The 27524-nt window shown below is 58.4% G+C and overlaps 1 protein-coding gene across 5 annotated transcripts; it reads left to right on the top strand.

Moving 5' to 3' along the window:
* Nucleotides 1-460: 460 nt before the first annotated feature.
* CA5A (carbonic anhydrase 5A) lies at nucleotides 461-27524 on the top strand. 5 transcript variants are annotated; one of them, XM_019803562.2, is made up of 8 exons: nucleotides 461-690; nucleotides 3953-4147; nucleotides 16562-16680; nucleotides 18702-18797; nucleotides 18922-18984; nucleotides 23509-23664; nucleotides 25645-25747; nucleotides 26218-27524. In XM_019803562.2, exons 1-8 carry the CDS (start codon nucleotides 534-536, stop codon nucleotides 26256-26258), a joined length of 930 nt encoding a protein of 309 aa, XP_019659121.1. In that variant the 5' UTR covers nucleotides 461-533; the 3' UTR covers nucleotides 26259-27524. The 5 variants fall into 5 exon arrangements, with proteins under 5 accessions (XP_019659121.1, XP_011227875.1, XP_019659135.1 ...); XM_011229573.3 differs by lacking the exon at nucleotides 25645-25747 and having other exon boundaries at nucleotides 26218-27522; XM_019803576.2 differs by lacking the exons at nucleotides 23509-23664; nucleotides 25645-25747; nucleotides 26218-27524 and adding an exon at nucleotides 19654-20801.

The raw sequence follows: 27524 nt of genomic DNA, 5'->3' as shown, positions 1-27524 counted from the left end.
TCACCTGCCCCTCCGTCCTAGCAGTGCTTTGGCTAATTCCCGTCTCTGCACTTTTGAACCTGCCGTTTGTTCCCTGTGCATACACACAGCATGGCCTGGTGCCGGCCCTTGGGTGGCCTGAGGCCAGAGAGACGCAGGGCTCCAAACTAGGGGTCAACACCCACAAGCAGGCACTTTGCTCTCTCCTATTTGCCTTTCACCTTCTTCCCAGTACTGGCACTGGGCTCTCCATGATGTTCTCCTAACCCCCTGGCATGCTCTGCTGTTTACCAGATCAAAGCTCAGTGAGCCCGGGGGCTGGCCACGGCAAAGGCCATTTGTCCCGGACCACCCACCCCTCAGCCACACTGAACATCACCCAGGATGCTGGGGCAGGCGTGGGTTGAAATTTAACCAACCAGATCAGGGGGTTGGATGAGTTTCTACAAAAGGAGGTTGGCCAACCCCATCCCATATTCATCCTGATCAGAGTGAGAGCAGACAGTAGGAAAATCACCCTCTGTTTACTGGAGTCCAAGGGGAACAGACCCGGGATGCTACGGCCCCCGTTGTTGGGCAGGAGCCTCCGGAAGTCCTCTGGTTTCTCCATCTTGGTCAAGCAGATGTGGGGGGCCCTCCGCAGTAGTCCACAAAGGCTGGAGCGATGGTACTCGCAGGGTCCCTGCGCACAGAGAAATCGGAACGACGCTTGTAAGTAGATCCTCGAATTTCCCCAGATGTGGTCTGACATTTGGCTAATTCTGTAGCATCTTCTAAAATGGGAAGCAGTAAGACCACACTGCTCGGGGTCAGGTTTCCACCCTGTTTCTTGTCCTGCGGGTGACCTTGGCAATTCCCTCAACCTCAGCTCCATGGGGCCATCAGGAGGGTGAGATCCTCAGAGAAGACAGGTAGCAAGTCCTCCCCAAGATGAGCTGTTGTTAGGAACACCCGGCCCCGCTCCAAAACCCCCTGGCCAAGAACGTGTTCAGCAAACCTGCCATAAACAGGTCACGAAACCAGCTCTGTCCAAAGACTGCCCCCAGTCCGCCGCACCCTGGAATCACCCGTCCTTAACGCCCTGTGACCTTGGACTCCTGCCTCTCTCTTTCTGGGTCTCAGATTTTCCCTCTGTCCAAAAAGGAAAAACAAAACAAAACCAAAAGGCTGGCTGTAAGGTCACTTCTGAAGGTCACTTCTGATTTTCATTTCTGAAATACCTGCACTCCGCAGGGTTGGCCAGTTGGAAGAGCCTGGTCTTCAGAGCCAGTGACTCCTGAGTGTGGGCACTTGGGACAAGTGACTCTTGTCAGAGAGGAAAGCGGGGCTAGCGGCGTCACAGAGCCCCAGTCTCCACACCTGGAAAAGGGGAGGACTACACGCTGCACAGGGCTGCATAAAGACGGACGACAGGTGTGGAAGGCCTGCCACACCCCAAACTCTCAGTGAACATGACGGACTCTTACTCAGAGTGGGTCCCGGACTGGCAGCAGCATCGGCCCTGGGAGCTGGCTAGAAATGCAAAACGTTCTGCCCACCCTAGAACCACCTGTCAATTTCAAACCCTACAGAAAGGCTGTCCTACCTATGTCCCCTCCAACCCCGATTCCCAGAGGCCACTACCATGTCTAGTTGAGAGCTCGGCCTTCTGGCACATTCCTCCATGCTCAGAGAAGGTGTCTACACATTCACAAGACTTCTCAAAAAAATAAGAAGTGACCCCACTGCACATGTTGGTCTGTACCTTGGCTTTCTCTAGTCTCCGCTGGAGACATCTTCACAATTGCCCCTCAGCACTTAGCCCCCCTTTTATACTTGGTACGAACGTGAAGAGCATCAGACCACCTAGACTGGAATCCAGGCTGTGTGTCCCCTGGCAAGTGTCTCAACCTCTCTGAGCCCCAGTCACATCGCTTGTCAGAGGTGGGTAATCACAGTACTTCTCTTGAAATCAGGTCAGGAATGGAGAGGCTCAGAACAGCGTCTGGCACCTTGCAGACGCTTGCCACATGCAAATTGATGCTATTGTCACCTTGGGCCATCATGTGGATGTCCTTGTATTTAACCATTACCCTGTTGGGGGGCGTTAGGTGGTACCCGGTTTTTAACTATTACCAACCACATTCTCACACATCCTCATACACGTGTGTAGGACCGCGTGATCTTTGTGCCGAACACCAAAATCCACGCACGCCCTGGTCTCCCGGCTACTTTCCGGGGAACCGAGGGCTCAGTGGTTGCTTCAGAGTTCCACAGTGCACAGAATATATTCTGCAAACCGGGGAGCCTGGAGCTGCCTGAGACATTATGCCTCCAGTCTAGCGTTGGTCTTTGGCAGCACATTCCCCTTGGGGGAAAAAGAAAGTTTGTTCCTAAAATAGTGGTCCGCCTTTCCCCACGGGGGATCTGCTCCGGGACCCCCAGCAGGTGCAGGCAGGAAAGCACACAGGGCGTCGAACTTATACAGACCATTCTCTCCTACACGCACACCTACAGCAAGTTTAATTTACAAGCGAGGCACAGGACAAGCTAAACAACACAACTTACAACAAAACAGAACAACCGTAACATAGACCTGTAGTCGCGTCAGGGAACCGTGGCCTCTCTCAAAATACCTTACCCACCTTCTGGCGAGGGCGTGAGATGATAAAATGCCCACGTGGCGAGAGGAAGTGGGGTGAATGACGGAGGCACTGAGCCTGGCGTTAGGCTCTCAGGGAGCCGACAACGACCCGACCTCGCAGGGGACCGTCGGTGGGTCACCGAAACTGCAGACGGCGATGCTGCGGGAAAGCGGGGGCCTTCTGTATGGCTGAAAATCAAAGGTGGCTTGAAAGCGAGAGAACTCACAGCGCTGCAGAAGGTTCCGGAATCATTCGAGGGGGGCGCTCTCCAGCCCTGCTCCAGACGGCGTGTGCCCCTCCCTGAGCCTGACTGGCGGCATCCACGCCAGCCATGACACCTGGCCCCCACGGGAGCTTTAGGCTGCAACCACTGACGCCACACATGAGGGCCTGCGGGTCCTGCGTCCTCCAGGAGGCTGCGCATCGGTCCCAGCGGCCGCGTCCTTCCCTGCCTGCGGGCGGGTGCTCGGCCCACGGAAGGAGCGCCATACCTGCTGGTCGAGGGGTCAGAAGAGGGTGATGTCCTACTCGGGTTACTTCCCGTCGGACCGGCGCTGCTTAGGGCGAGACGACTCTGCCGGCAGCGTGGCCTGCAGGAGCACAGCGAGCCGCCTCAGGTGCAGCAGCCCGCCGCGCTGCGCTCGCAGCGTGAGCAACGCCCTTTTACTTGGGGGCAGGGACGGCGCTCCAGGCGGCCCCTCCGCGCAGCTCCGCACACGGAACCTAAAAGCCCGCCGTCCTCCTCTCCGGGCGCCTCTGTCAGTCTCCGCGAGACGAAGGCCGCCTCTGCGACATCCAGCCGCTGGGAGCTCCACGTGCGGCCCTGGGCCACGCCCGCCTGCTTCGGGGAGAGAACCGGCCACGGAGGACCCGGGCTGCGGTACAACACGGAATTAGAGCGGGAGGAAGCTGGGACTAAAGTGCGGCAACTACGCTGGTCCCGAGGTGCTGTCGTCCGTTCATCCACGGGGAGAAGGAGGCCGGGGAGCGCGGGATACGCCAGCAAACCATCATGAGACATCGCTCCAGGCACTGAGGGTGGCCCGCAGGACAGGCAGCTGCGTCTCTGCCTGGTGCTGGCCACGGACTTCCTGTGACCACACCGTGACAATGACCACGGATCAAACCACATCAGTGCGGCGCCAAGAGTCCGTGTTGGCGGCTGGAGCGAGGGTCCCGTCCGCGTGGGCAGACCTGCCGGGCAACCTGGTGCCTTCTGGGTCCGTGTGCGGCCAGTGTCCAGAGGGCTGTCTCCTCTGGGGGCTCGTCTGCGAGGGTCGCTGCCTCCCCGAGGCCCTGGTAACTCGCACACCTCAGCGACGGCCTCCTCTTCCTTCTCTCCGCCCCAGTGCACCCCCCCTGCAAGGGCCCGGCTTCGGCTCCGGGGGGCACCCGGCAGTCCCCCATCAACATCCGCTGGAGGGACAGCGTCTACGACCCGCAGCTGAAGCCTCTCAGGGTCTGCTACGCGGCCAGCTGCCTGCACGTCTGGAACACCGGCTACTTCTTCCAGGTGGAATTCGACGACTCGGCTGAGGGGTCAGGTGAGCCCAGGCTGGCGGGGTGGTGGGGAGCAGGGACCTTTCTCTTCCCCTGTCACAGCCCGAGAGCGGGGCTGCGCTGGGCAGGGCAGGGGCCCAGGGCTTTGCTTACACGTGGTGTTTAGGGGGCAAGGAATAGAGGTGTCTCGGTGTTGCAGGGCCGGGAGGTGGTCCTCATCTTCAGGACTGTAACGCCCGCCACCGATATTCACACTTCACTGGTTCACTGGACATTCCAGGGTCTGGTCAGCAAGAAACAAGAGGCTCGTAGAGACATACATATATGGCGCGTCACAGAGAAGAGCAGAGCCGGTGAGGGGAGAGGAGGTGGACGTGGGGCCTGAAGGCCGAGGAAGAAGGAAATTGTGCCGACGACGGGGCAGGGCATCCAGAGCCTGGTACCCTTGCTGGCCCTTGCCCCATGGACACCCAGCTGCTGGGAGGGGAAAGGCGGGAGGAGATCAGGGTGCAGCAGGGACCGAGCAGGAGGCGGGCTGCCCTGATGGTGGGGGACAGCTGGGGCGGGCGGGCGGGGAAGCCGTGAGGGTGTCCCCGGGGGGTCTCAGCACCCTGCCAAGGGCTTTGTGTGGACCCTGCCCTCAGAGGCTCACCGGGACGCTCGCCGGGTTTGGGACAGAGGCTCCATTGGGTCTGGGAAGGCCTTTACATCCCGGCTGCTGCTGGTTCCCCTCTGGTGACCTTCGGCACCTGCCGGTATCCCGTGACCCCTGTTTATGCCGAGTGTCTGTCTTCCTTCTGGGAGAGGGGATCGCCGGCCACAACGGCAAACGGTGTCTCTGTAACCAGCCCCCGACGAAAACCTTAGGCACCGAGTGTCTTCTGGGCATCCCCGGGGGACATCACCTCACGCGTGTCGTCACGGGTCATTGCTGGGGGGGACTCCGCGTGTCCTGTGTGACTGCATGAAGAGAGCTCTGCAGGCGAGCGGCTGGCATCCTCCGGACGGTGCCGTGTGCGCCATTTCCCTTTGCAGATTCGCTCTGTCATCACTGTGATAATCTCAGCTGCGCGTATGGCTGTGTGCGGAGGCTTGGGAGTCTTCCCAGGGAGTCTTCGAACCTGGGGACCCCCGTCCCGTCCCCTTCGGCAAGCCCAGTTACCAGACTCTGTCACGGCTGGAGAACAGGGCGCCCACCTCAAAGGCTGTCGGGGGGAGGAAGCGGGAGCAGCCCAGGGAAGCACTCGGCCTCGCACAGCGCCGCACGGACCAGCTCCAAGATGGGCTGCGGTCACCCGCTCTGGCTGCGTCCTGCGTGGTCAACAGCACAGTGGAGCGGGAACTCGCCTTCAGGCCCGCTCGTGCCCGTCATGGAGGCAGACGTGGAGTCTCCGAACACATGCCCCCAGGCGGTTGACCTGAGTCCACCATCGGGGGAGGGTCCGCCCCGGCCTGCGTCCTGGCTTCCTCACGAGCCCTGTGCTGGGACTCCCATCAAAGTGTCCTCGAGATTCTGTGTCGCCCAGCCTGGGAGACACCTGAGCCGGTACAGCGCCCACTCCGGGCACCCTGAGCCACGTGCAGGCCGCGTGCCAGCCTTCCCGGGGGAGGGGCTGGATGGAGAGCGGAGGCCGAGCCACCAGGGCCCCCCTCTGATGGACAGGAGGGTAGGGAGGAGCCCGCCTTCCTGGGCAGCTGTGTGTGTGCCCAGAGCTGCACACAGTGACCCTCAGCGACGCTTCTCACACCGGGCTCGCTGAGCGCCAGGGACCACAAGGCCAACTCTGGCCGACATCTTACAGAGGAACTTCCTGGAAGGATGAGACGGGCTGACGGAGAGGAGGGCGAGCTGCACGCCCAGATCCAGGAACGCATGGGAGCCGGCCCGGGGCAGGGACGCACACACCTATCTCCTCAGCGTGCCAGCTTGCCTTCTGTTGCTGTCGGGCTGTTCCAAGTTCAGGTTCCCAAGGAGCAAACTAAAATTGGATTTTCAGGTTTTACGTTTTGTATCATTTTTTAAAATTTTATGCAGCATCTTTCAAAGCTCGAATAAAGAATCATAGCTTCTGGGGCGCCTGGGCGGCTCCGTCGGTTGAGCGTCCAGCTCTTGATTGCAGCTCAGGTCATGATCTCAGGGTTGTGGGATCGAGCGTCTCCTGGGGATTCTCCCTCTCCCTCTGCCCCTCCCCCACCACACTCTGTCAAAAAAAAGAAAAAAGAATAATAATAGCTCCTGAACTTTTAATTGCTGGGTGAACAGTTATGGGAATATATGAATAATTTTGAGAAAAACAGATATGGTTGGGGATGAGTTACTAAGAGCCCATGCTCTTCCTGCACGATTGTTACGTGTCACTATGGGTCTTACTGACATCTATAGAACGGATTTATTTTCCTTTAAGTTGTAAAATAGGAAAAGCTGCGAAGGTTACGTCGGACTTCCGTACGTATAAGGTTAAGGGACATTCGACAGAATCATTCACGCTCCGCGGGGAAAGCGCAGCAGCCACCCGTCCTCGGTCAGGGGAGCCGCCGGCATGCTGACCGACACCCTCACGGTGACCAAGACCAGGAGCATTGGAGCCAGAACACTCCGGGAAGTGGTGGTCCCCGGGGACCCATGATGATGCCGAGGTTCGACTCGTTCCTGCGAGTGCAAAGTCCACGTCCTGTCACCACATCCGCCCTTCGCTGGCCCCTTCTCCTTGTCTATGCTTGCTCGCACACACTTGAGCGCTCCTTGCTGCAACTGTGTGAGACGGGTGTCAGCTCCCATTTCACAGATTAAGAAAAATGAGGCTCAGAGAGATTCAGGGCCAGAGGTCACAGAGCCCTCACGACGGGATTCTCTGCCCTCGGAAGAGGGGAATTTTAGGAGCGTGAACCTCTGTGGAAAAAATCTACACCCATCATCCGCAGAGATGAGGCGTGAAGCCCTAGGCGCTGACCCTGTGTAAAGGGAGTAAAGTGTTAGCACATGGGGAGAACATTCTGGGCTTATGGTCAGGTCCCCAGAGGGCCAGCAGCCTGCTCAGGGTCCTAGCCAAGCCCATGTCCAGTGAGTGCACCCCAGTGGGAGGGCCAGTGGCCAGTGGGGTCAGCCTAGGACACCCATCCATTTGCCAGCAGCAAGAAGCCCACGCCCGGCTGTCCTGACAGGTGGAGCGGGGACACATCTGTGGGTCTTCGAGGGTGAAGATGTTGCTGTGATGTCATAAGGGCGTCTTACAGCATGTGTGTCTTGGACTCCTGATGTTCCTGTGTCCTATGGGAGATCGGAGTCAGATTTGAGGCTGGCAAACGAGGCAATTACAGATCATAATTATTCCTAGAACCACAAATCAAAGCCTCCTTTTGGTTAAGAATGTCAACCTCTTGAATTCTCAGCCAGAGCATTGCTCACAGAGTTGGGCACGGCCAGTCTAAGCGGCCCTCTCTGCTTCGGGGGTCGGTCCAGGGGTGGGCCTTGCGTCAGATCACTGAGCGCCAGGATTCTCCTGGGAGATGTCGGAAGAGAATCCCTTCCTGCCTGCGTTGTGCCTCGCTCAGCTGCAAGCCGGGGCCCCTGGTCTTCAGGGAAGAGCAAAGCCAAGAGGTGGAGAAAAACTGCGGCCTGATGCCATTGTTGGAGCTTCTAAACGCAGCTGTGCCTGAGGCCAAACCAGCCTCTGGACCAATAAATCTCTCTTTTTTGCTTAGGTCAGTTTGATGAATGATTCTGTCCCTGTTTCCAAGAGCCCTAATCCAGAAGGCCAAAAAACGTGGCTGAGTTGGGAGAGAAGAAACAGAAGGGATACACACAAAGCCGATCGGCAGCCTTGTCCTTGTGCTTTCTACCCAAATTCAATGCAGCAGCGGTTTGCGAGGCCCAGGGTGGAGGGACTCCACGCCGGAGCCCCAGAGGCGGGCAGTCCCAGCTCGGTGATTGAGGACGCCAGGTCCATCCTCCCACGTGGGCCTGGCCCTTCCAAGACTCGCTTGATGAAGGCTGGTAAATGTTTGGCGACTGGCCTTCCAGGACTTCGGGGAGCGACAGGAAACCATTTGTAGCATTTGCTACTTTCCCTGGTGTAAATACTCCCACTGAGTGGGCTTCAAGCTCCCATGGCACACTGATCCCAAGTGAGGCGTCCTCTGTACTGGGCAAGACTTCTTCTTGGCTGGCATGTGGCAGAAACTCAACTCAGGCTGGCTGAAGCGAAGAGGAGGGAAACATACTGGCTCCGATCCTGAGACGTCCAGGCTGTGGCGGGGGCAGGTGGCGGAAGGACCCCTGGAGGAATGGAAGGAACGAAACGGAAGCTGGGAGGGATCTGAATCCTCCCTGTGGGCTCTGCTTTCCCCTGGGGGAGTCATCCCAGGCCGGGGATCCCCAAGGGGAACAAAGATGGCGCCTGTGGCTCCGGTTCTCATCCCAAGTGAGCGGCTCAAAGAGACGGCGCCTCTGCCCCCACCGTCACGGCTCCGCCCCGGAGCTGGTCCTCAGAGCCCAGCATGGCTGCTGGAGCCCATCACAGCGTGTGAGGACGAGCCCGCCCTGGAGCCAGGTGCTGTGCCCAGACCTGAGGGTGGTCGGGGCTGGGAGGCACACTCCACGCTCTCGCCCCTGGGCCTGACGTGCTTGCTGTTGACCTCGAGCTGACTGCGGCCCACCCCGGACTCGGGTGGCTTTCAGGGTTCAAGACTTCTGCACCCTGATGCAGCCAGGCCTGTGTGTTGACCTGGTCCTGACCTCCAGTGTTTGGCTTCTCCACCACCTTCTCAAACTGGTTCAAAGGGACCCACCCCCCGCCCACCCGCCCGGCCACAGACTGAAAGAATTATCTGGGTGTCTCTCCCTGGCCATATAAATTACTAGATAATTCCCCCTGTGGCTCGCGTCCACACAGGCCAATCTGGTTTTACTTTACTTGTCATTCTCCCAAAAACCCAGTTTCCTCTCTGCCTCTCTCCTACTCGACTTCACGGGCCCCATGCCCCCAACCCCAGCCCTATTCCCAGCCTCTCCCCCTGGCCCCATTTCTACGTCTTCTGTCTTCGCTCACCTCCACTGGAAATTGGGGACTGCCAGGAGCAAATGAAATTTAAAAAGCAGCTGCCTGACTCAAGCCCATTTGCAGTAAGAACTGGGAATAAGGACACACGCCCATAACCCCAGAACACCCCTGGGCAGACGGCAAGGAAGCACCTCGTGAATAGGAAAGGAAGTGAGTGGGAAGGTAGTCGTGGAGAAGTATGATGCAGAGGCTGGGGTGGCTCAGGTCGGGTTACTCCAGAAGGTGACTGCCAGAAACTCAGAGTGAAACACAACCAGGAGCCCAAGACATTTTCCGTCCGCGTGGAAGGTTCCAGCAGTGTTTCCAGCGGGTGAGGGATACAAGAGCTTAGAGATTAGCGCCAGCCAGCCAGCTATGATGAATAACAGAGGTGGAGACAGCGGGGCATTCCAAGGAATGCGAGAGACTGGCGCTGAAGGCCAGGGAAGAGGGGGCTGGCGCGGTGGGCGGGGGGGCAGGGGACGGAGGGAGGGAGGAAACCGGGAAAGGCAGCCCCCACCATCAGACGCCCTTCCCCATGCACACGCCGCCTCACATGCGAAGCCCCCTTGCCCCAGCCCCACAGGGCGATCCTCCCGTAAGGGGTGACAGCGCCCACCTGTTCCGCCAAACGGCACCTCGGTGCTCAGAGGCCGCAGGGAGGTCCCCTAGAGGAGAGGGCTGTTCTGGGACCCGGACTCGCCCTGCGGCGAGGAGGGATCGTCACTCCTGCTGCTGGACGTGGTTGGCAAATCCGCGTGCTGAGTGGGGTACGGGTTTTATCTCATTCGATCCTCGCAATTACCCCAAGACACAGAAAATATGCCCACTCACTGACAGGGGACACCCTTATCCAATATTCAGCCGAGGGCTGTTTCCAAGCACTGTGCCCGGCTCACGGCTGTCCACAGAAAAGGAGCTGGAGATCTGCAGCCTTGCAGGTGTAGAGCCTGACGCCAGGGAGCTGAGGTGCCCTGTCCCTGTCCCCACCCCGTCCACTGGTGTAGGGGAGTGCAGGGGGCAGACCGCAGAAGGCAAAACACCTCTGTCCTAGATGCTGGACCCAGCTCCCGTGGAGGCCAGGGCCCTGCACAGCACCTCTGCACCGAGGCCAGTTACTCCTGAAGGTGCAGGTGCAGGGCAGGGTGAGGGTCCCACTCTGGGGCAGAGAAAGAGAGGGAGGGAGGGAGGAGTACGGAGAGGAAAGGGGGAGAGAGGGAGGGAGGAAGGGAAGGGGAGAGAGAGGGAGGGAGGTAGGGGGAGGGAGGGAGAGGAAGGGAAGAGGAGAGAGGGAGGGAGAGGGAGGGAAGGGGAGGGAAGGAGAGGGAGAGAAGGGGGTGGGAGGGGAGAGAGAAGGAGGGAAGGGGGAGGGAGGGAGAAGGAGGGAAGGAGAGGTAGGGGAGAGGAAGAAGGACAGGAAGGGAGGGGGAGGGAGAGAAGGGTGTGAGGCGTGTCATGAGCTCTAGCGAGTCACCTAAACTCTGACCCTCAGTCTCCTCCTCTGTAAGGGAAGGTCTGACCGGCTCGGGAGGCTTAAAGAGGGTCCTGGGACGAGTTCACACTGTGAGCTGAAAGGACGCTGGGAAGATAGCATCTGCCTTCATTGGACCTAAAAGGATCACAGGGAGGCTCCGGCCGTGTGCTCTTCCGACGGTGTCCACTAGAGGGAGCGTGGAGAGGGCCGAGAAGCAGGTGCCCCCAGGCTGAGTCTCCAAGTTCTCTGACCACCCAGGACTCCACGTGTTTGCGTGACCCCCACTCAACGGACTGAGGGAGAAAGGCCCCCTCCTGACCTGTGGGCAACCCCCAGAGTGTCACTCCCTCGCAGGGACAGTAATGGGCAAATGAGGGTTCAGGCATTAAAGCCTCGGGCACTTGTGCTCCTTCCCATATCAAGTGGATTTTAAGTCACTCGTAAAGTGGGGCCAGTGACAGCCTTTTATTCCCTAAGTGACAGTTCGTCACCACCCCCAGTGCCAAGAGAGCCCACCTGGCCCCGGTTCCCCAAAGCAGAAGTCCATGAGCCTTCAACATCACGATCAGCGCCCAGCGCACACCGCGTGAGCTCCGAAGATGTTTGCTCCTGCAGCGGAGACAGACCTGCAGACCCGCGTGACCGTAAAGGTCTGCCGACGTCACTTCCATCAGCAGGGGACCTGAAGGTGCCCACCAGACAAGCTGACTCGAGCCGCTGGAGCCCAGACGGAGCTGGCGGTAACAATGTACGGGCTCCCTCCTGGAAAGGCAGGCTGGAGATGGGGCTGGAGACCGCTCATGGACACGGCAGCAGAAATGCTTTGCCACCTCTCCGTCCCCGGTGTCATCCCACTTAGGACCCACGTCCCAGGAGACCCTCCACCTGCGGCGGCATTGGGCCAGGTGCCTGCAGGGAGGCATGAACGGAGGGGAGGAGGGCACTCCAGGAAGGGGGTCCCGTGCAGACACAAGCTGTGGCAACGCTGGCTCATGCCGCTTTCTCGGCGAAGTCTCAGTAAACATTCTGTGCGTGGGGGACGCGTTAGGTCCCGAAACGCACTCCCTGCTCGCCAGCAGATCTCAAGTCCGGACTCACACGAAGAGGTAAAGTGAAAGGTAACGGACACAAGGCTGGTGAACGCCAGCCCGCCTCCCGTCCCTACCCTCCCCAGCCCCACTCGTCTGGCTGGCCCCCTGCCTGACCCTGCTGGGCCCTCGGGAGCGGCGCCTGAAGGACGGTCTACTAACCACAGCGTGTAGAGCACAACGGGAGACTGTCTACGGCAGGGACAGGTGGGGAGCAGAGACCTGTGGGGAGGAAGAGGAGAGACTGGCGAGGCGCCACGGCGAGGCCTTGGGAGGATGAACATCAGGACCTTCTGAAGGAGATGCTGAATGGACTCGCGGAACGCACTCAGTAGAGCCCGCCACAGACACGGTGGGGCCTTGCGAGTGGAAAAGCCCAGGCGACGAACTTCTTTGGCCTCCACGATACCCCAGCTGTGTCCAGGTTCTGATCCATGGTGGCAGACGCAGCCCAGAGGAGGGCTCCCCGTCCACACATGGAGCAGACTCCGGGGTCGGGCCAGGGCAGCTGGGCAATCACACAGTTGATGCACCTTGCGTGACCCATCCGCTTTCGAAGACTGGAACATTCCGTCTGTCGACAGGAGCTCCCCTACTGGGCCACGGCGGGCACCTGCCCGTGTGCCCTGCATGACCTTCCGTTCGTGCTGTCCATCACGGTGGCCTGCTCTCTCTCCCTCCAGCCCTCGCCACTTCCTATCGCTTAGTGTGGGTCCCGCGGAGCACCCCACCGCGCCCGCCATGACTGCTCACGCTCACCACCTGTGCGCCGGCCGCCTGTCCCTCTGAGCCCAAGCTCCAAGAGGGCAGGATGCCTCAGTCCCATTCCCTCTCCATCTTGATGCTCGGTAGACGGTGTGGCACATTGTAGGAGCTCGCTGAATATTCGCTGAGTGCATGAATGACTTTTCTTCTTTGACGCTGCGGTGGCCGGCCGCGCCCCCTCTCACGGACACTCTGCAGATGCCCTCGGTGTCTGTGTGTGTGGGTCCTACCCAGGCAGTCATCACGGCAGCTTCAGGTCTCTGCAGAGCTCTGCTTTGACGGCAATGACGGCGATCATTTTAGGAAGCACGATATTGCCAGGAACAGTAACAGAAAGCTAGTTGCTAGCGGATCCCCTTCTGGGTCCGGGGGGCCGCGCGCGCCCAGGAGAGGCGCAGAGACGTAAGGACAGCCATGCAAAGCGGAGCGACATGAGATCAGTGAGTCCAAGTCGGTCTGGCTTGAAAACTGAAGCCAGTATGTGATGATCTTAGAGCGAAACTACCAGAGAACGGGGGTGCTGGGGGCGGCTCCAGCCCTGACCGCGTGCTGGCCGCCAGCTGTGGCTCCCGCCTGCTGGGAGGACGACAGAGACCTTGCTAGTGCGGGTAACACACGCAAGCCCTTGTCCCCGCACGTCACAGCTGCGGGACGGTAGTGAGGTCCCAGGGTTCACCAAGGACAGGCTGGTACTTGACGATGTTGTGTTATTAGCAGTCTTAACTAATCAGAGCATCTCAAACTTCTCGTATGTATTTTAAGCCTTAAAACAACCGTGCCCTGCCAAAAGCCTGCTTCTCTTGCTGAAAGCACTGAGCTTACAAATAGACGGCTATCACCAGCAACTCGTGCAAGCAGACACCACAGTAACTGGGGACAGCGGATTTCGGCGTGGAGTCCGCTTCCTCGGGGTGTTTGCCGGGTGTTTGCCGGGTCTGGCCGCCCTCCACGCACCTGCTCAGGGAGACTGCTGGGTGAGAGACACCCACCCTCCTGGCACCCAGGTCTGGGGGTTGGGGCCTGGCCAGGGGAAGGCCCCCTTCTCCTGAATCAGGCTTGCCCTTTTGAATTGTTCTATTAAAGAGAGATACCCTGACACTGCACTGTCATTATGAAAAGTCACCTTGAGGTTATTTGATCCGGGGCTGCAGCCTTAAGTTGAGTTCCTAACTTTCCCGGCAGGAAAGGCTGCCGAGTTTGACAGGAACCTCGCCCCACCAGCCGAGGGGCTGGACCTCCAAGCAGGCCTGGGATGGTGTCACCGGGTGACCGGGTGACCAAGGGCGTTCCTGAATGTAAAGCTCTGCTTTCTGCCCTTTCCATCTTCCTGTGCGGAGCTCAAAGGCTGAAAGGGACACCACGCCTGGATCGGCCAAATGGCCAGATTCCGTGTGTCTCCACCTACCTGCCCCAGGTCACCATTCCAGCCCATCCCAGCCCAGCCCAGGCTGTAAACCAGTCTCCTTCCTCCTGATTTACACTCCTAGAAAACTCAAGTTTTGCTTATCTCCTTGTCTGTGTTTCTGTGTTTGCGTAAGATAAGGCTGGGGGGAGGGGGGTGCTGCAACCTTCTGGGGTGAGGATGGGGGGGTGTTAGGAGCTCCCTCCGCCCCCACCGATCACGTCCTTCCTTTACAGAGGACCAGATGTCACACTGAAAGAGACACATGTCTTGGAAGCTGAACGGGAACATTCTTTTCTGAGGTGGTCCAGAGCCCCAGGGTTCCAAAGGATGGCCTTCCATGCTCGTCCTCCTGTGGAAGCCAACGGGCAGGAGTCCGGCTGGCGGGAGGCTGCATCAGCAGAGAACTCTGGGGACAGCTTCATGTTGGGGAGAGCATGGGGCCGGGTCCGTGGGCTCCAGTCCTGTGCAGAGGGTGACCTTGGACAAGTCTCCTGACCTTGCCGCTCTTCACCTGCAAAGGAAGGAGTGGTGGGCGCGCCCACAAGCCCCTCCCGTCCCCTGGTTTCCCCTCCCTGCCTCCGCTGTTGGCAGGGCGGGAGATTCTCTACAAGGGCATTTTTGGCGGGGTTCTGGCAGACATCCAGCTAGGGGTGGATTTATGCCTCATACAGTTGGTATCGTTCTTTTGGAGACCTTATGTCTGTGCCTACACAGGAAAGCTGCTCAGACCAGGGGCACACTCACCCCTCAGCCTTGCCTCTCGGTCATGAATGGGTGCGTTTTGGTGGCACGAGGTCTCCGGTTGGCCGGCGCTACGAAGCCGCTTTGCACGGCGGGTAGAAGGTGCCAGGAGGGAGGAAGCACAAAGATTTCCACTGCCCGGGTTCATGGTCCTGTGATTTCCTGAGATTGTGTTTTCTGCTTGGAAGGATAAAGTGGGAAAGGCGTGGGTTTTGGTGTTAGGTCTGGGCTCAAATCCCAGCTCCCACTGCTGGGATTACCAGCAGCCTGCCCACCCTCACCTGGGAAGTTACAAGGCAACACAAAACTACAAGGGCCAGTGGGTTCACATGTCACCTCTCCTCCAGGGAAAAAACCATCCCCCTTTGTCATTCGAGCCTCAGAAAATCTCCAGTAAGCCTTGTAATTCTAACCGCTGGGAGGCTTTCCCATCTGCAGAGCGACTCCTTCACGCCTCCAAGCTGTGGCCACTGGTAGATTGAGGCTTTGGGACTTAGGCTGTTTTTATACACTTCTCTCTGTGTGTTTTTAAAAATTAAAATATAATTCACGTGTGTGTGCTCAGGGGCAGTAGATTACCTCATAAAACCTTAGAACGGTACAACCAGACGAGAACCCAACAAGGTTCTAGACCCACAGCCCTCATTTTCTAGTGAAGGAAGACTGTGAGGAGCTCTGCGAGCTGGTCGAGGGCAGAACCGTCAACTGAGCCTGTTTTCGACTTCACCGCTCAGCTCTTTCTGCCCCTTATACTTTTTACGGTGAAAGCAGAACAGAAAACGCCACCAGCCAATGGCCTCTGACGTTGTCCATAGCATCGGTCACACAGAGGAGCTGACGTGGGCTTGACCACCCCTGGGATCTGCAGGGGGCCTCCTGACCTGCCCCCCCCAGCCCAGCAGCCGTGTGCTCCCTTCAGTTAAAAGCAAGATGCACCACAGTGACCATTCTACCCGTAGCAGTACTGACGGAAATCTGTTAGCAAAGTGCAGTCGGAGCTAGGCCAGCCTGGCGCACGGGATTCTCAGCCCTCGCCCTGGACTTGGGACGGTGCCCTTAGTGCCACTGTTCAGAGCCAGGCCCCCTGATGGACACTCCCGTCTGCTAACAGCTCTCGGGGAGGCCATGCCGGGTACCCAGGGTGACTTAGAAAAGAGTCGACCATGGGGCGCCTGGGTGGCACAGCGGTTGGGCCTCTGCCTTCAGCTCAGGGCGTGATCCTGGCATTGTGGGATCGAGCCCCACATCAGGCTCTTCTGCTGTGGGCCTGCTTCTTCCTCTCCCGCTCCCCTTGCTTGTGTTCCCTCTCTCGCTGGCTGTCTCTCTCTCTCTCTCTGTCAAATAAATAAAAATAAAATCTTAAGAAAAGAAAAGAAAAGAAAAGAAAAGAAAAGAAAAGAAAAGAGTCGACCAGTAAAACCTGGTCATAGAGTGAGACCACGCGGGGCAGGGGCTGCATGCCGGTCGGTGCTGATGGAGAAGGTAGCGGGCTGTTTCCCAGACTCCTTTACGTGAACATCTCGCTCATGACACATTAGTTTATGGAATTCTTTGGTGGTAGAATTTAAGCTGCCACTTTTTCATTCAAAAGACATCATTTTTTTTAAATTAAAGGAAAGTCTGGAAACCCTCTAGGACTGGCATGCATCTCAACCACGGTTCTCTCTGCAGTCCTGCTGCACCAAAGGGGATGCGGTCCCTGCCGCCACCTGGTGGCAGCGCTGACCTCTACATGCGCTCCCGCCAGCCGGCCTCAGGGACAGAGGTGGACAGACAGATAAGTCCCACCTCTCATGGGACCCACCTTTCCGTTTGTCCTTTCAGCGGGACGTCAGTCTCTCAAGAGGAAACTGTGTGGCCTCTGTGTAGACAGACGCCGTCACAGCAAAACCCAGTCCAACAACTAGACGAGCTAACGCATGTGCTCCGCTGGTTTCATTTTCCAGGGATCAGCGGTGGCCCCTTGGAAAACCACTACAGACTAAAGCAGTGCCACTTCCACTGGGGAGCAGTGAACGAGCGGGGCTCCGAGCACACAGTGGACGACCGCGTGTACCCGGCAGAGGTTGGTAGACACCATCCTAGCAGCAGCTGTGCGGCCGCTTTCCACACCCCGGGCTCGCGTGGAGGGTGACCCGCCAGCCTGGTGCCGGGAAGGGGCGTGTTCCCGGGACACCGGACTCCCGGGCTCAAACCGGAGCAGGGGATCGCCCTACCCATTCACTCACAAAGCTGTCCTAAGACCACTAAGAACCTCAGTGGCTCGCCAAGGTCAGCAGCTGGCATTCAAGAGCCGCTGGCTCCGCCACGTGCCTGCTGCTGGTCGACGACGGACTAGAAGCTTCCTGTCCTTCAGGCACCTGGGGCCTTCTACGGAGATCCTAAAATCCTCACAACAGAGATGGTCTTCTCGAAATGACGAGACGTTTGCGTCATTCCAGAGTGGGAATCTGCAGAGAAAAGCGGCCGGGACAGGTGTGAGTAGCTGCTTTTGCAGCTGTGCCGGGGCCGTAAGTGGTGCCCTACACACTTCCCCCGGTATTTTGTCATGAAATTTTCCCAAGATACAAATAAAAACCTGGAAGAGCCCTTCAGTGAGACCCCGCGAGGCTGCCACCCCAGATCCGATGTTAACAGTTTGCCATATTCGCTTTACCACGCCTCTGTCCACCCAGCCGTCCCTCTGTCCACCCACCGACCCCCTGACCTCCTGATGCATTCAAGTCACGCCCTACTTCTGTTTTAACTTTTCTATTGTTATGGAAGTAACGCTACCGTCACAATAGAACTAGGATCCGGTCAAACTGAAACATGAAAGCTGTAATCTTGCACCCAGAGCTGGCGTCTGGGGACGGTTTATAAACAGAAGTTACATCCATCGTTGTAAGTACGCAATCTTTACAACGAACCCAAAGACGAAGGAGTGGGGCTTGTGATATGCTCTTTCCCACTCAGCAGTGTCCCTTCTGTCTTGGTAACTGTGTGTCTGCACGTGGTTTCTCTCGAGTGGATGCTTTAACAGAAGAGGCTGCAAGACGGGAGCTCAGGCCCGCCGGCGTCTCCCCAAGTCAGCCGAGCAGGGGCAGCTGGGCCCATTCTGGCCATGCCTCCGGCCCATACAGGAGCGTCTGTTTCCTGTGGGGGTTTGGAAGGCAAATCCGGTTCAAAGGTGGGGTGCAGTTGTTGGGGCCTTGGGCCCAGTGTCTTGATTTCTTGGCGACTGCGCTGGGACAGCGGGTGGGGGATTCCAGGGGAGTCGTGCATGGGCTGGGAGAGGCCAGGCCACCCTCGCTGGCCCCAGAGCCCGTGGCTGGGAGCGCTGGGGTTCGTTGGGAGTGAGGTGCCACCTGGAGCACATGTGGACCCCGCACCCTTGGCAGAGGCCCCCCAGCCCTGCAACCCAGCAGCTGCACAGGGAGGGCTTGTTGACCACAACAGGCTGGAGGGCGTTCTGGACTGCCGGTGTGGATTTGGGGCTTGGGTCGCTATTCAAAAAGGCCTCTAGCACAAGTCATCCTGTAGAAGGACCTATGTGTGGACAGCCAGGCCCCTTCTTGGGTCTGGGCCAAGCTCAGCCTTGGCAGGACCATGAGCCCCCATCCCACGGAACCCAAGCCAGGCCCTGCCACCTGGCCCCTTACTTAATTCCTTGTCAGCTGGCCAATCCTGATGCCGAGTTTGGGGCGGGAAAACCCAAAGAGGGACGCGAAATAGGGACATAGATGAGGTTCAAAGGAGAAAGACAGACGTAGGGGGAAATGCAGTTTGGACGGCATACTCACATTAAAAATTGTGTGTTGTCTATCTGAAATTCAAATGTAACTGACCATCCCATGGCTGACCTGGCAACCTCGCTCAAGTTTCTGAGAGAGAGCACGCCATCCCCCCACCAACTCCTCCTTCACACCGTGAAGCCGAGCCTCCTTTCCTCCCGCTGGAAGTGCCAGGCCCTTACTTTCTGTGGGAGCCCCAAGCAGGGCTGCGGTAAACCTAGCAATGGCTGCTGGGTCTGGCCGGGGAAGGAGGAGCCGTGCAGTATGTCTTGCCGCATCGTGACCAACGTAATTCCTTTCTCCTCTCTTTCAGCTGCATTTAGTTCACTGGAATTCGGTGAAATACCGAAGTTACAAAGAAGCCCTCACGGGGGAGAACGGCATGGCCGTGATAGGCGTGTTTTTAAAGGTAGTCTTGCCCGGGCACGGCTCTCCCGGCAGGGCGGGTGAACCACGGTCCGCGGAGTGTGGGGTGGGCTTGCCCTCCCGCCTGCTGCCGTCTCACACCAGCCTTTCCCGTCTGTGCCATGCAGCTGGGGGCCCATCACGAGGCACTGCAGAAGCTGGTGGAAGTCTTGCCGGAAATAAAGCATAAGGTAAGCGGCTACGTGGCTGAAACCAGCACAGCCAGAGAAGCTCGTCTGCTTAGATTAACGACTCGTTTGCAAGGACAGGAAGTCAGTTGGGTGGAAGGGTATGGCTGAGGGGCTCTGAGTCCCGTTCCAGGGCTGGGGCTCTTTGGGGCTGATTCCAGCGTGTCGCCAGCGAGCTCACTCTCTGATGTCCGTGGGTCCCTGTTCCCCGTGGACCCCTCCCTTCTCAGTAGAGTGGGGGTGCTGGACTCCATCTGAATTCCCAAAATTCAGCCGCTCAGGCAGCATCTTAAGGTTTTTGCCATGTGCACCTGTCATTGGTACTATTCGTTACATAGTATTTTCCCTTAAACTGATCAGCCTTGAAATAATCTTCAGACTTGTCCCAGGCAATGACACCTACCAGGGATAATGTTTGTTTTTAAAACCAACTGCCATAAATACCTGTCATTTAGGAGTGTCCACAGGCATGCCACCTGCCGCTCTCCTGGTGCGGGATCTCAGGGTCACCCCGTCCCGGGAGAACAGGGAGGCCGGGGGAAGGGAGAAAGCGGTGCCAGTCCGCCCACCTGCCCTCAGCGCGGGCGTCGTAGCTCAGCTCCCCTTGTGCACCTTGCTGCCCTGAGCTCAGCTCAAGAAGACGGGGACAAAAACGTAGCTTTTCTCCAGCAGTGGCTGAGAAAGGACTTTGGTGGACACATGGAAATTCCAAAGAATTGCAGTTTATTTGTTCAGTACCAAACAAAAGAATTCCGGGACACAAGGAGTCCCGGTGGTCCCTGGACGGGGACGGATGGGCCCGGACCTGTCGCAACAATGGCCAGAGCGGCTCCAGGTGGAAGCGGGGGCCAGCCCTTCCTCAGCGGCTTCACGGGGTCTGTTTGATGTGTGCGGTGTGTTCCCCTTGATGTTGACCTCGGGGCCGGCCCCAGGGGCACCGAGACCATATCACCCCCCGCTGCCCCGTCCTCCAGCTCAGGAACTTCACAAGGTCAAGGTGCTGGGAGCATCCTCTTCCTCGCTGGTCTGCGGCCAGAGTAAACCAAGCATGTTTCCCCGTGCGTCCACCTCCCACACGGCATGGCCTCCACCTCTTGGTGGGAAGGGAAGGACCTGGCCATGAGGGGCTGTTGACTCTGGGTCTGTTTTCCTTCCACGGAAGCCCTGGAGCGCGTCTGGTCACCCCAGGGCCGTCTGGGAAAGCCACACGGGAGAAGGGGTGTCAGCGAGGGTGACAGAGGTGGCTGCCTGGGCCTCGCTCCTGGGCCCGATGCTCCCGCTCGGCCTCGGCTTCCTGACCTGAGAAATAAGAGTGAGAGCGTAGGAGACCAAAGGTCCAGCCTGCAGGGTGGGCGTCTGTGCCTCACGGGTCGGGGGGGTGACCCAGTTAGATTCAGTGGCCCCTCTTTGCGCCCCATGCTGGGTGCCCCCAACGTCTGGAGCCATTCTTTACGTTGGCACAGTTAGACGCCATCTCCACGGCCTACTGTCCTGTAGTTTTGACAAATGCGTAGTCGTGGATCCTCCCAACATTTTAATGGCGGGAAAGCGGTGGTGGGCGCGTGGGAAGGAGGGACAGCCAGCCTTGGGGTGGAACAGACCTCCCGCAGTGTCTGGGCTCTGCTGCTAACTACGTGGCTTCGGGAAAATCGCTTCCACGCAGCCTACGTTCCTCCCAAATCAAGGAGGAACACCTCTTGCACGTGGACCTGAAACCTTGTGCTAACGGCCTCGGAAGCACCTGTGGGGCTGCAGTCTGAGGTGGAGGGGTGCGTGGATTTGTCACAGCGCCCCCCCCCCCCGCGGCACTTATTGCATTTTGTCCCAAGTGCACGTGTGATCTGCTTCCTTCAAGAAATCACTGGAGGGGCGCCTGGGTGGCACAGCGGTTAAGCGTCTGCCTTCGGCTCAGGGCGTGATCCCGGCGTTCTGGGATCGAGCCCCACATCAGGCTCCTCCGCCATGAGCCTGCTTCTTCCTCTCCCACTCCCCCTGCTTGTGTTCCCTCTCTCGCTGGCTGTCTCTATCTCTGTCGAATAAATAAATAAAATCTTTAAAAAAAAAAAAAAAGAAATCACTGGAGACCACGGCGTGACTGGGGTTCCGCCACGCCACCCCACGGAGGAACCTTGAAGGCGTGACACTGAGTGACACTCTGGTCCCAAAGGCCACAGAGCATGTGATTCTGTGTAGGAAATGTCCAGGACGGCAAATCCATGGAGACAGAAAGCAGACCGGGGGCGGGGTGGGGTGGGGGAGTGGAGGTTGGGGGCGTGACGGGGGTTCTTTACCGAGGTGCTGGGTGTCCTACAGCTGACTGTGGGATGGCTGCTGGTGTCCATCCGTGAATGTCCTGAGAACCAGAGCACCAGGAGCTTTGGATGTGTGGGTCCCTGCTATGGGAATGCATTTCCGAACTGCCGTTTCTAAGACGTTAATGAAACGATGAGTCCCACAAGGCCCCCTGGCACGGAGGGCCGTGGTGGCCACCGGCTCTGTGAAGCGGCTCCGTTCCTTGCATCCGGCAGCTTGCCTAAGGGCTGCGTGTCTAACTGGGGGGTCGGCAGTTAGGGAACAGCGGGGCCGCCAGGGCCCCGAGCTCCTGCGTCTGAAGGGAGGGGTGCAGGGTCCGGGTGAGCAGGGAGGCCTCCTTCCCCGGGGACGAGCGTGTCAGCTCCGTGCCTGGACACCCTCCCACAGTGCCCCCCGGGCCCCGTCTGCGGCTCCAGTACCTCTGCGATGGCTAGTCTGGCTTTGCAGAGCAGTAGGGGCCACTGTCCTGGGCCTGCCAGCCCGAGGGACCCCAAGAGGTCCTTCCGCCCCTGAGCAAAAGTCTGCTGGAGGGCCTTTGTCTGCACCCCTTCCCTTACCCCACACTGTACTGAGTGGCATCCCAATCGCAGCCCCAGGCCTCCTGCCCCTGCTGGTGGATTTCTTCAGGGGTCCCCTAGTCCTGGGCAGAGGCAGGGGTGTCCCCTTCTGTAGGCTCCTGCCCCCCACCTCTTTACTGCTTTGGTTTCTCACTCATTCCTTCCAGCCAGGTGGCCTCTGTGTTATTCCTCAAGCCCTTCAGGCCACACCCTGCCTCAGGGCCTTTGCACCGGCTCTGCCCACTTCTTGGAAGGAACATTCTTTCCCCAGAAACCTGCAGGCCTCTTCCTTCACCTCCTCCAAGTCTTTGCTCAAACATCTCCTTCTCTGTGAAGCCTTGAGAACAGCCCCTCTGAACACGCCAGCTCCTACCTCCCAGTGTTTCTGATCCCACTGCCCTACTTAAACGTCTTCCATCATGCTTAACATGGGGGGAGCTACTCACTTATTTTGTGTGTGGTCTGCTTTTCTCCGGGAAGAGGAGTGCCGGGAACGTGGGTAGTTTGTCCTCTCTGCTCCTGCCCCATCCCCGTGCCCACCATAGAGTCGGGCACAGCACGTAGCTGTGGGCGAGTGAAAGAAGGTGTGCCCCATCTGTGCCCCCTGGAACGCACAGAGGCAGCTTTCCCCGATCCTTTGACGAAGCCTGGAAAGTCAGTACGTGCGGATTCTGACCGCGGACACGAGCCCCCCTTGGCTGCAGCAAGGGAACTTGGGGCTCGGTGTTCGAGGACAGTGTCCAGAGAAGGAGAATCCTGGCATTAAGGTCAGGGCAGCCTGCTTCAAAGAACACCAGCTGTCCACAAAGTGTAGTATTTTCGGGGGCAGCCACTATGGAAAAAGTCCGGTGGTTCCTCAAAGACTTAAACAGAGTTACCGTGGGACCAGTATGCGCACTTCTGGGTATGTCCCCCGAGTAACGGAAAGCAAGGTCTTGAAGAGACATGGGTGCGTCATGTTCCCAAGAGCATCGCCCACAACAGCCAAGAGGAGAAAGCAACCCAAGCGTCTGCTTTGGGACGAATGGAGAAGCCAGACTCGGTCCATCCATGCAGTAGAACGTTAGGAAGGCTATTTCGACACCTGCCACAGCATGGACGGACCGCACAGGGCACTGTGCGGAGTGACCAACACCCTGAGGTTCCACTCACACGAGGCCCCCAGAAGAGTCAGACCCACAGAGACGGGAAGGAGATGGGAGGGCGGGCCCAGGACGGGGTGGGGGGTGGGTTTTTTTTTTTTTTTTTTTTTTTTGGGGCCTGACGGGGACAGAGTTTGCTTGGGGAGATGGGAACGTCCTGGAGACAGACGGTGCCTGTGGTCACACACGTCAACGTACTTAGAGCCACAGAACTGTGCGCTCAGAAATGGTTAGGATGGTCAATTTTGTGTTATGTGTGTTCTTTTACCACCGTTTCCAAAAATGTCGTGTTTTCACAGCGAAGGTATACAACAGTGAATGACTTAGAAAGGAACCGTGTAAGCATCTGGTGGGGAGCCCTGCTCTGCACAGGACGGTCACTGCTTCAAATGTGACAACCGCGGCCTCGCGGTCTTTACCCCGTGAAGGCCTCGCCGCTGGGCTAGAGATGGGGCACCATCCCCTTCCTGCCCCCCCCCGCCTGAGACCTGACGCCTGTGCTCTTGCTCTCCCAGGGTGCGCGCTCCGCCGTGGGCCCCTTCCAGCCCGCCCGTCTCCTGCCCGCCTGCCGGGACTACTGGACCTACGCAGGCTCCCTCACCACGCCTCCGCTCAGCGAGTCGGTCACCTGGGTCATCCAGAAGCAGCCCATTGAAATAGCTCAGAGCCAGGTGAGCTGCGCCTTGAATGGGGGCGGGGGACGGGACTGAAACCTCACGTCCCGCTCAGGGCCACCAGGACGCTGGGAGCAAGTGCGCGGGAGCTCGGAGAACCCTCGGAGAACCCTTACCCTCCAGCTCCATCTGATCTCCAGAGGCTTCGAGTTCAGACACGGCAAGTCTCCCTGATGACACATGAACAAGGTCAGGGCTCGTCTCTGTCGTGTGCGTTGGGCTAAAGTCACTTTGCAAGAAGAACTGGGATGTGGGTCCCCAGAATGGGACTTCGGCAGGTATTTGCAGGTGAGCAGATTAACCGAGAAAGGAGTGCCGTCCATGAATTCTGCAAAGCCATCAAGGAAGTAGGACCCCTGAAGGAGAAGAGAGTCTAGAGTTTGTTCCAATCCTCTGGATGATAGAACAGTAAACAACTGAGATTGCTGAGGTTTCTCTCACAGACTGCACTAAGTTATACGCACTGAAAATTCCAGAAGGATTACCTCAGTCAGCTATTGCTATAGCCATGCTGTTCAACAAACTACCCCAAAACTCAATGGCTCCCAACAAGCACTGTTTTTCCTGCTTTGGGTCTGTGGGTTGGCTGTGGATGGCAGGGTGGTTGGGGTTTGGGTCGGGCCCAGGGTGTCTCGTGCTCCTTGGACCAGTGGCTACCCAGAGCTGGTTTCCACGGCGCATGACAGAAATGCAAACACCAGCAGACCGCACACACTCCCATCCCGCTGGCCGCAGCACGTCCCAGGGGCTGAGGTCCACAGGGCAGGGAGGAGGTGAGCGAGTGCTCACAGAGCAAGCCCTAATTCCGCACACAGACTTGCACCACAAAGTTAATGCCGGCTGTCCCAGGATTTTTCAGGGGTTCTTGCTTCCTTCTTCTTCCTGTTCTAAATAGTCTTTTCCCCCCTAAAGCAAGTAGATATTTGCTTACATTTTAAAATCTTAGAGTATCTTTTTCTCTGGAAATGTCGAGAATGCGGAGACGGCCTATCTGTGCCGGGCCTTCCGAGTCCGGGGGTGACGGACACACAGCCCACACACCGCCACGGCCCCTGTCCCCGCCGGCCACGCGTTCTCTTTCAGAGGCTCCGGCCTCGCGATTCTGTGAATCCTCCTGTACAAAAGTCAGGGAGTAACGCTGTTTGCTTTGGAGGACAGAACCATCCACTCTTCTCCCAAACCAGAACTCTTAGAGACACAAGGAGGATGACCCTGGCCGAAAAACGGCCCCTGGTGACGAGGACCCCTCTGCCACCCAGCACACACATAGGGAGCACCCGTGCGTGCCTGGTATGGCAGCCGAGGCAGGTGGGAGGTGGGCAGTTGCAGGTGCAGTGATGAGGGACATCAAGGACGGTCTCCACACGCTGCCGTCAGGCGGGGATAGGAACACAAGCTCGTTAAGACAGGCCGAGTATTGGGGCGCCTGGGTGGCACAGCGGTTAAGCGTCTGCCTTCGTCTCAGGGCGTGATCCCGGCGTTATGGGTTCGAGCCCCACATCAGGCTCCTCTGCTATGAGCCTGCTTCTTCCTCTCCCACTCCCCCTGCTTGTGTTCCCTCTCTCGCTGACTGTCTCTATCTCTGTCAAATAAATAAATAAAATCNAAAAAAAAAAAAAAAAAAAAAGACAGGCCGAGTATTACTCAGCAGTGCAGAGCAGAAGCCCCTTCCCCTGAGCAGGGGAACTGGGGAGGGGGTGCGTGCGCCCCCTCGCAGGATGGGAGCGGGAGAGAAGCTGCCGTCCTGAGTGCGCCAACAGCAGGCGCAGGGCAGGTGTGTACCGGGTGGGCTTGCTGCGCCCAGGAGCCTGTGCCCCTCATGCCGCCCACAACTCTGGGGGGGCCGCCAGCTCGCTGCGCACGTAGCCACTCTGTAGACACAACCCCGCTCCACGGGTCACCGAACATGGGAGCGATCCCCGCGTGGCTCCTCGGTCTGTTCTGACAACAAATGACGTGATAAAAATGGACTTCCAGCTCCCTCAACGAGAAGCAAATCCAGTGTTACTTCCTGTCATATGTGTTCGCTTGGCGTCTACGTTACAGGCGTTCGTTGACGGTTGCCGTAGTGACTCCCAAAGTGAGTGGCTTAAGTAGACAATCTCCGTCATTATGCCCCAGAGCTGCCGAGGGTCAGGATATGGGGTGGTTCTGGCTTGGGATCGCGCGTGGCCTTGCAGTCGGATGTCCTGTGGGGCTCTGAGAGCTTGAGCCCGGCTGGAGGCTTGTCGCCAAAGCGGCTCACTCCCGTGGCCGGCAAGCTGCTGCTGGCTGTTGGCCGGGGGCCTCGGCTCCTCTTGCAGGGGCCACTTGGGCGTCCTCCCAACATGGCGGCTGGCTTCTCCGGGGAAGGATGCTGGAGGTGCCTCTTCCGACCTCACTTGGGCGTCCCCTCCGCCACCTCGTGCTGGCCTTGCGCGGCCATCCCTGATTCAGTGTGTTGGGGCGGGAGTGGGGTGCAGAGCACAAGTGCACATGGCAGGAGGGCTATCTGGGTGCTGGTTCACGCCGTACCTGCACCCAGCCCGCTCTGGTTGCTCTCCATTGCAGCTGGCTGCCTTTCGCTCACTCCTGTTTTCTGCACTTGGTGAAGAAGAGCGTTCGATGGTGGACAACTACCGTCCTCTTCAACCCCTGATGAACCGGAAGGTCCGTTCATCCTTCCGGGCTGTGGAGGAAGGCATCTGAGAAGATGTTGCCTCTGAAACTGAAGAGAGAAAGAGATCATTGTTTCAGTTGCTGCGCTTCTCAGTTGCAGGGAAAAGAAACCACTTCAAAGAAGCCTCCGTAGGGTAGGGAATGGAAATGTGGGACACGAGGTATCTCGGGGCCCACGGCGGTGCCCGAGCAAGCCCCCGCCGACCACTGACCCAGGCCACCCGCCCGGCCCCTGTTGTCCGCGCTTCCTTGTCTCAGGCGGCCTCTGTTTCTCCACACGCATGGCCACCGCGTGCTTCTCAAGGGACTGGGACCCACCTGCATCTTCCCCGCCTCCGGACTCCTGGGCGTCTCAGCGTCCACAGCATCTGCTGTGACAGGTGACCACAAACCAGGGGGACGGCTAACACAATGGGAATGTGCTGCTTCCCGGCTCTGGAGGCCAGAAGCCCCGTTTGAAGGTGTCGGCAGGGCTGACTCCCTCTGGAAGCTCGCAGAGAACTATGGCTTCCTGGCCTGTCGCGGCCCCAGGGGCCGCCTGCGTTCCCTGATTCCCTGGTTCCCTGGCTCGAGCGCCCCCTCCCCCCCAGCTTCACGGCCGAGGGCTTTTCCAACGTGGCCGTGCAGCACCCAGTGCCGTTTAGTTCTGGTCATTCTGGACGGTGTGTAACGGTTTCTCACGGTGGGGTTCTGGTTTTTGTTTTTTAATGGTGGTGAAACACACACCATCTTACCCATTTTCAAGTGGGTGGTCCGTGGTGTTTACTGCGTTCAGAAGGGTGTGCAGCTGTCCCCCCACCCGGCCCGAGCTCTCTTCATCTCGTGGAACTGGAGGCTGTCCCCCGTGTGCGCTCCCTGCCCACACCCACCCCCAGCCCTCGGCGGCCACTGTGGCCGCGTCTGTCTCCGCGATGCTGACTGCGCTAGAATAAAGCATAGTGGAACCACGTAGTGCTCGTGCTGTCGTGGCTTCTTTCACTTAGCGTCGCATCCCCCGCGTTCACCCATCTTACAGCTGTGTTACAGTGACTGACAATGGCGTTTTTATTCCTGGGGCATCACAGACATTCCCCTCTGGTGGGAATGCAACACCACAAACCCCCCGTCGTGTTGTCTCCCAACCTGACCCTCGTGCCCAGCATGCCGTGAGACACGTAAGCACGTGCACGTTTTCTTCTTCCTTTTTTCCCCCTGAAGTA

Source organism: Ailuropoda melanoleuca, chromosome 12 (assembly GCF_002007445.2).
Source record: "Ailuropoda melanoleuca isolate Jingjing chromosome 12, ASM200744v2, whole genome shotgun sequence".
In the NCBI taxonomy this organism is placed as follows: Eukaryota; Metazoa; Chordata; class Mammalia; order Carnivora; family Ursidae; genus Ailuropoda; species Ailuropoda melanoleuca.
Note: the sequence above shows the minus strand (reverse complement) of the source record. Positions and strands in the feature narration are given on the sequence as shown.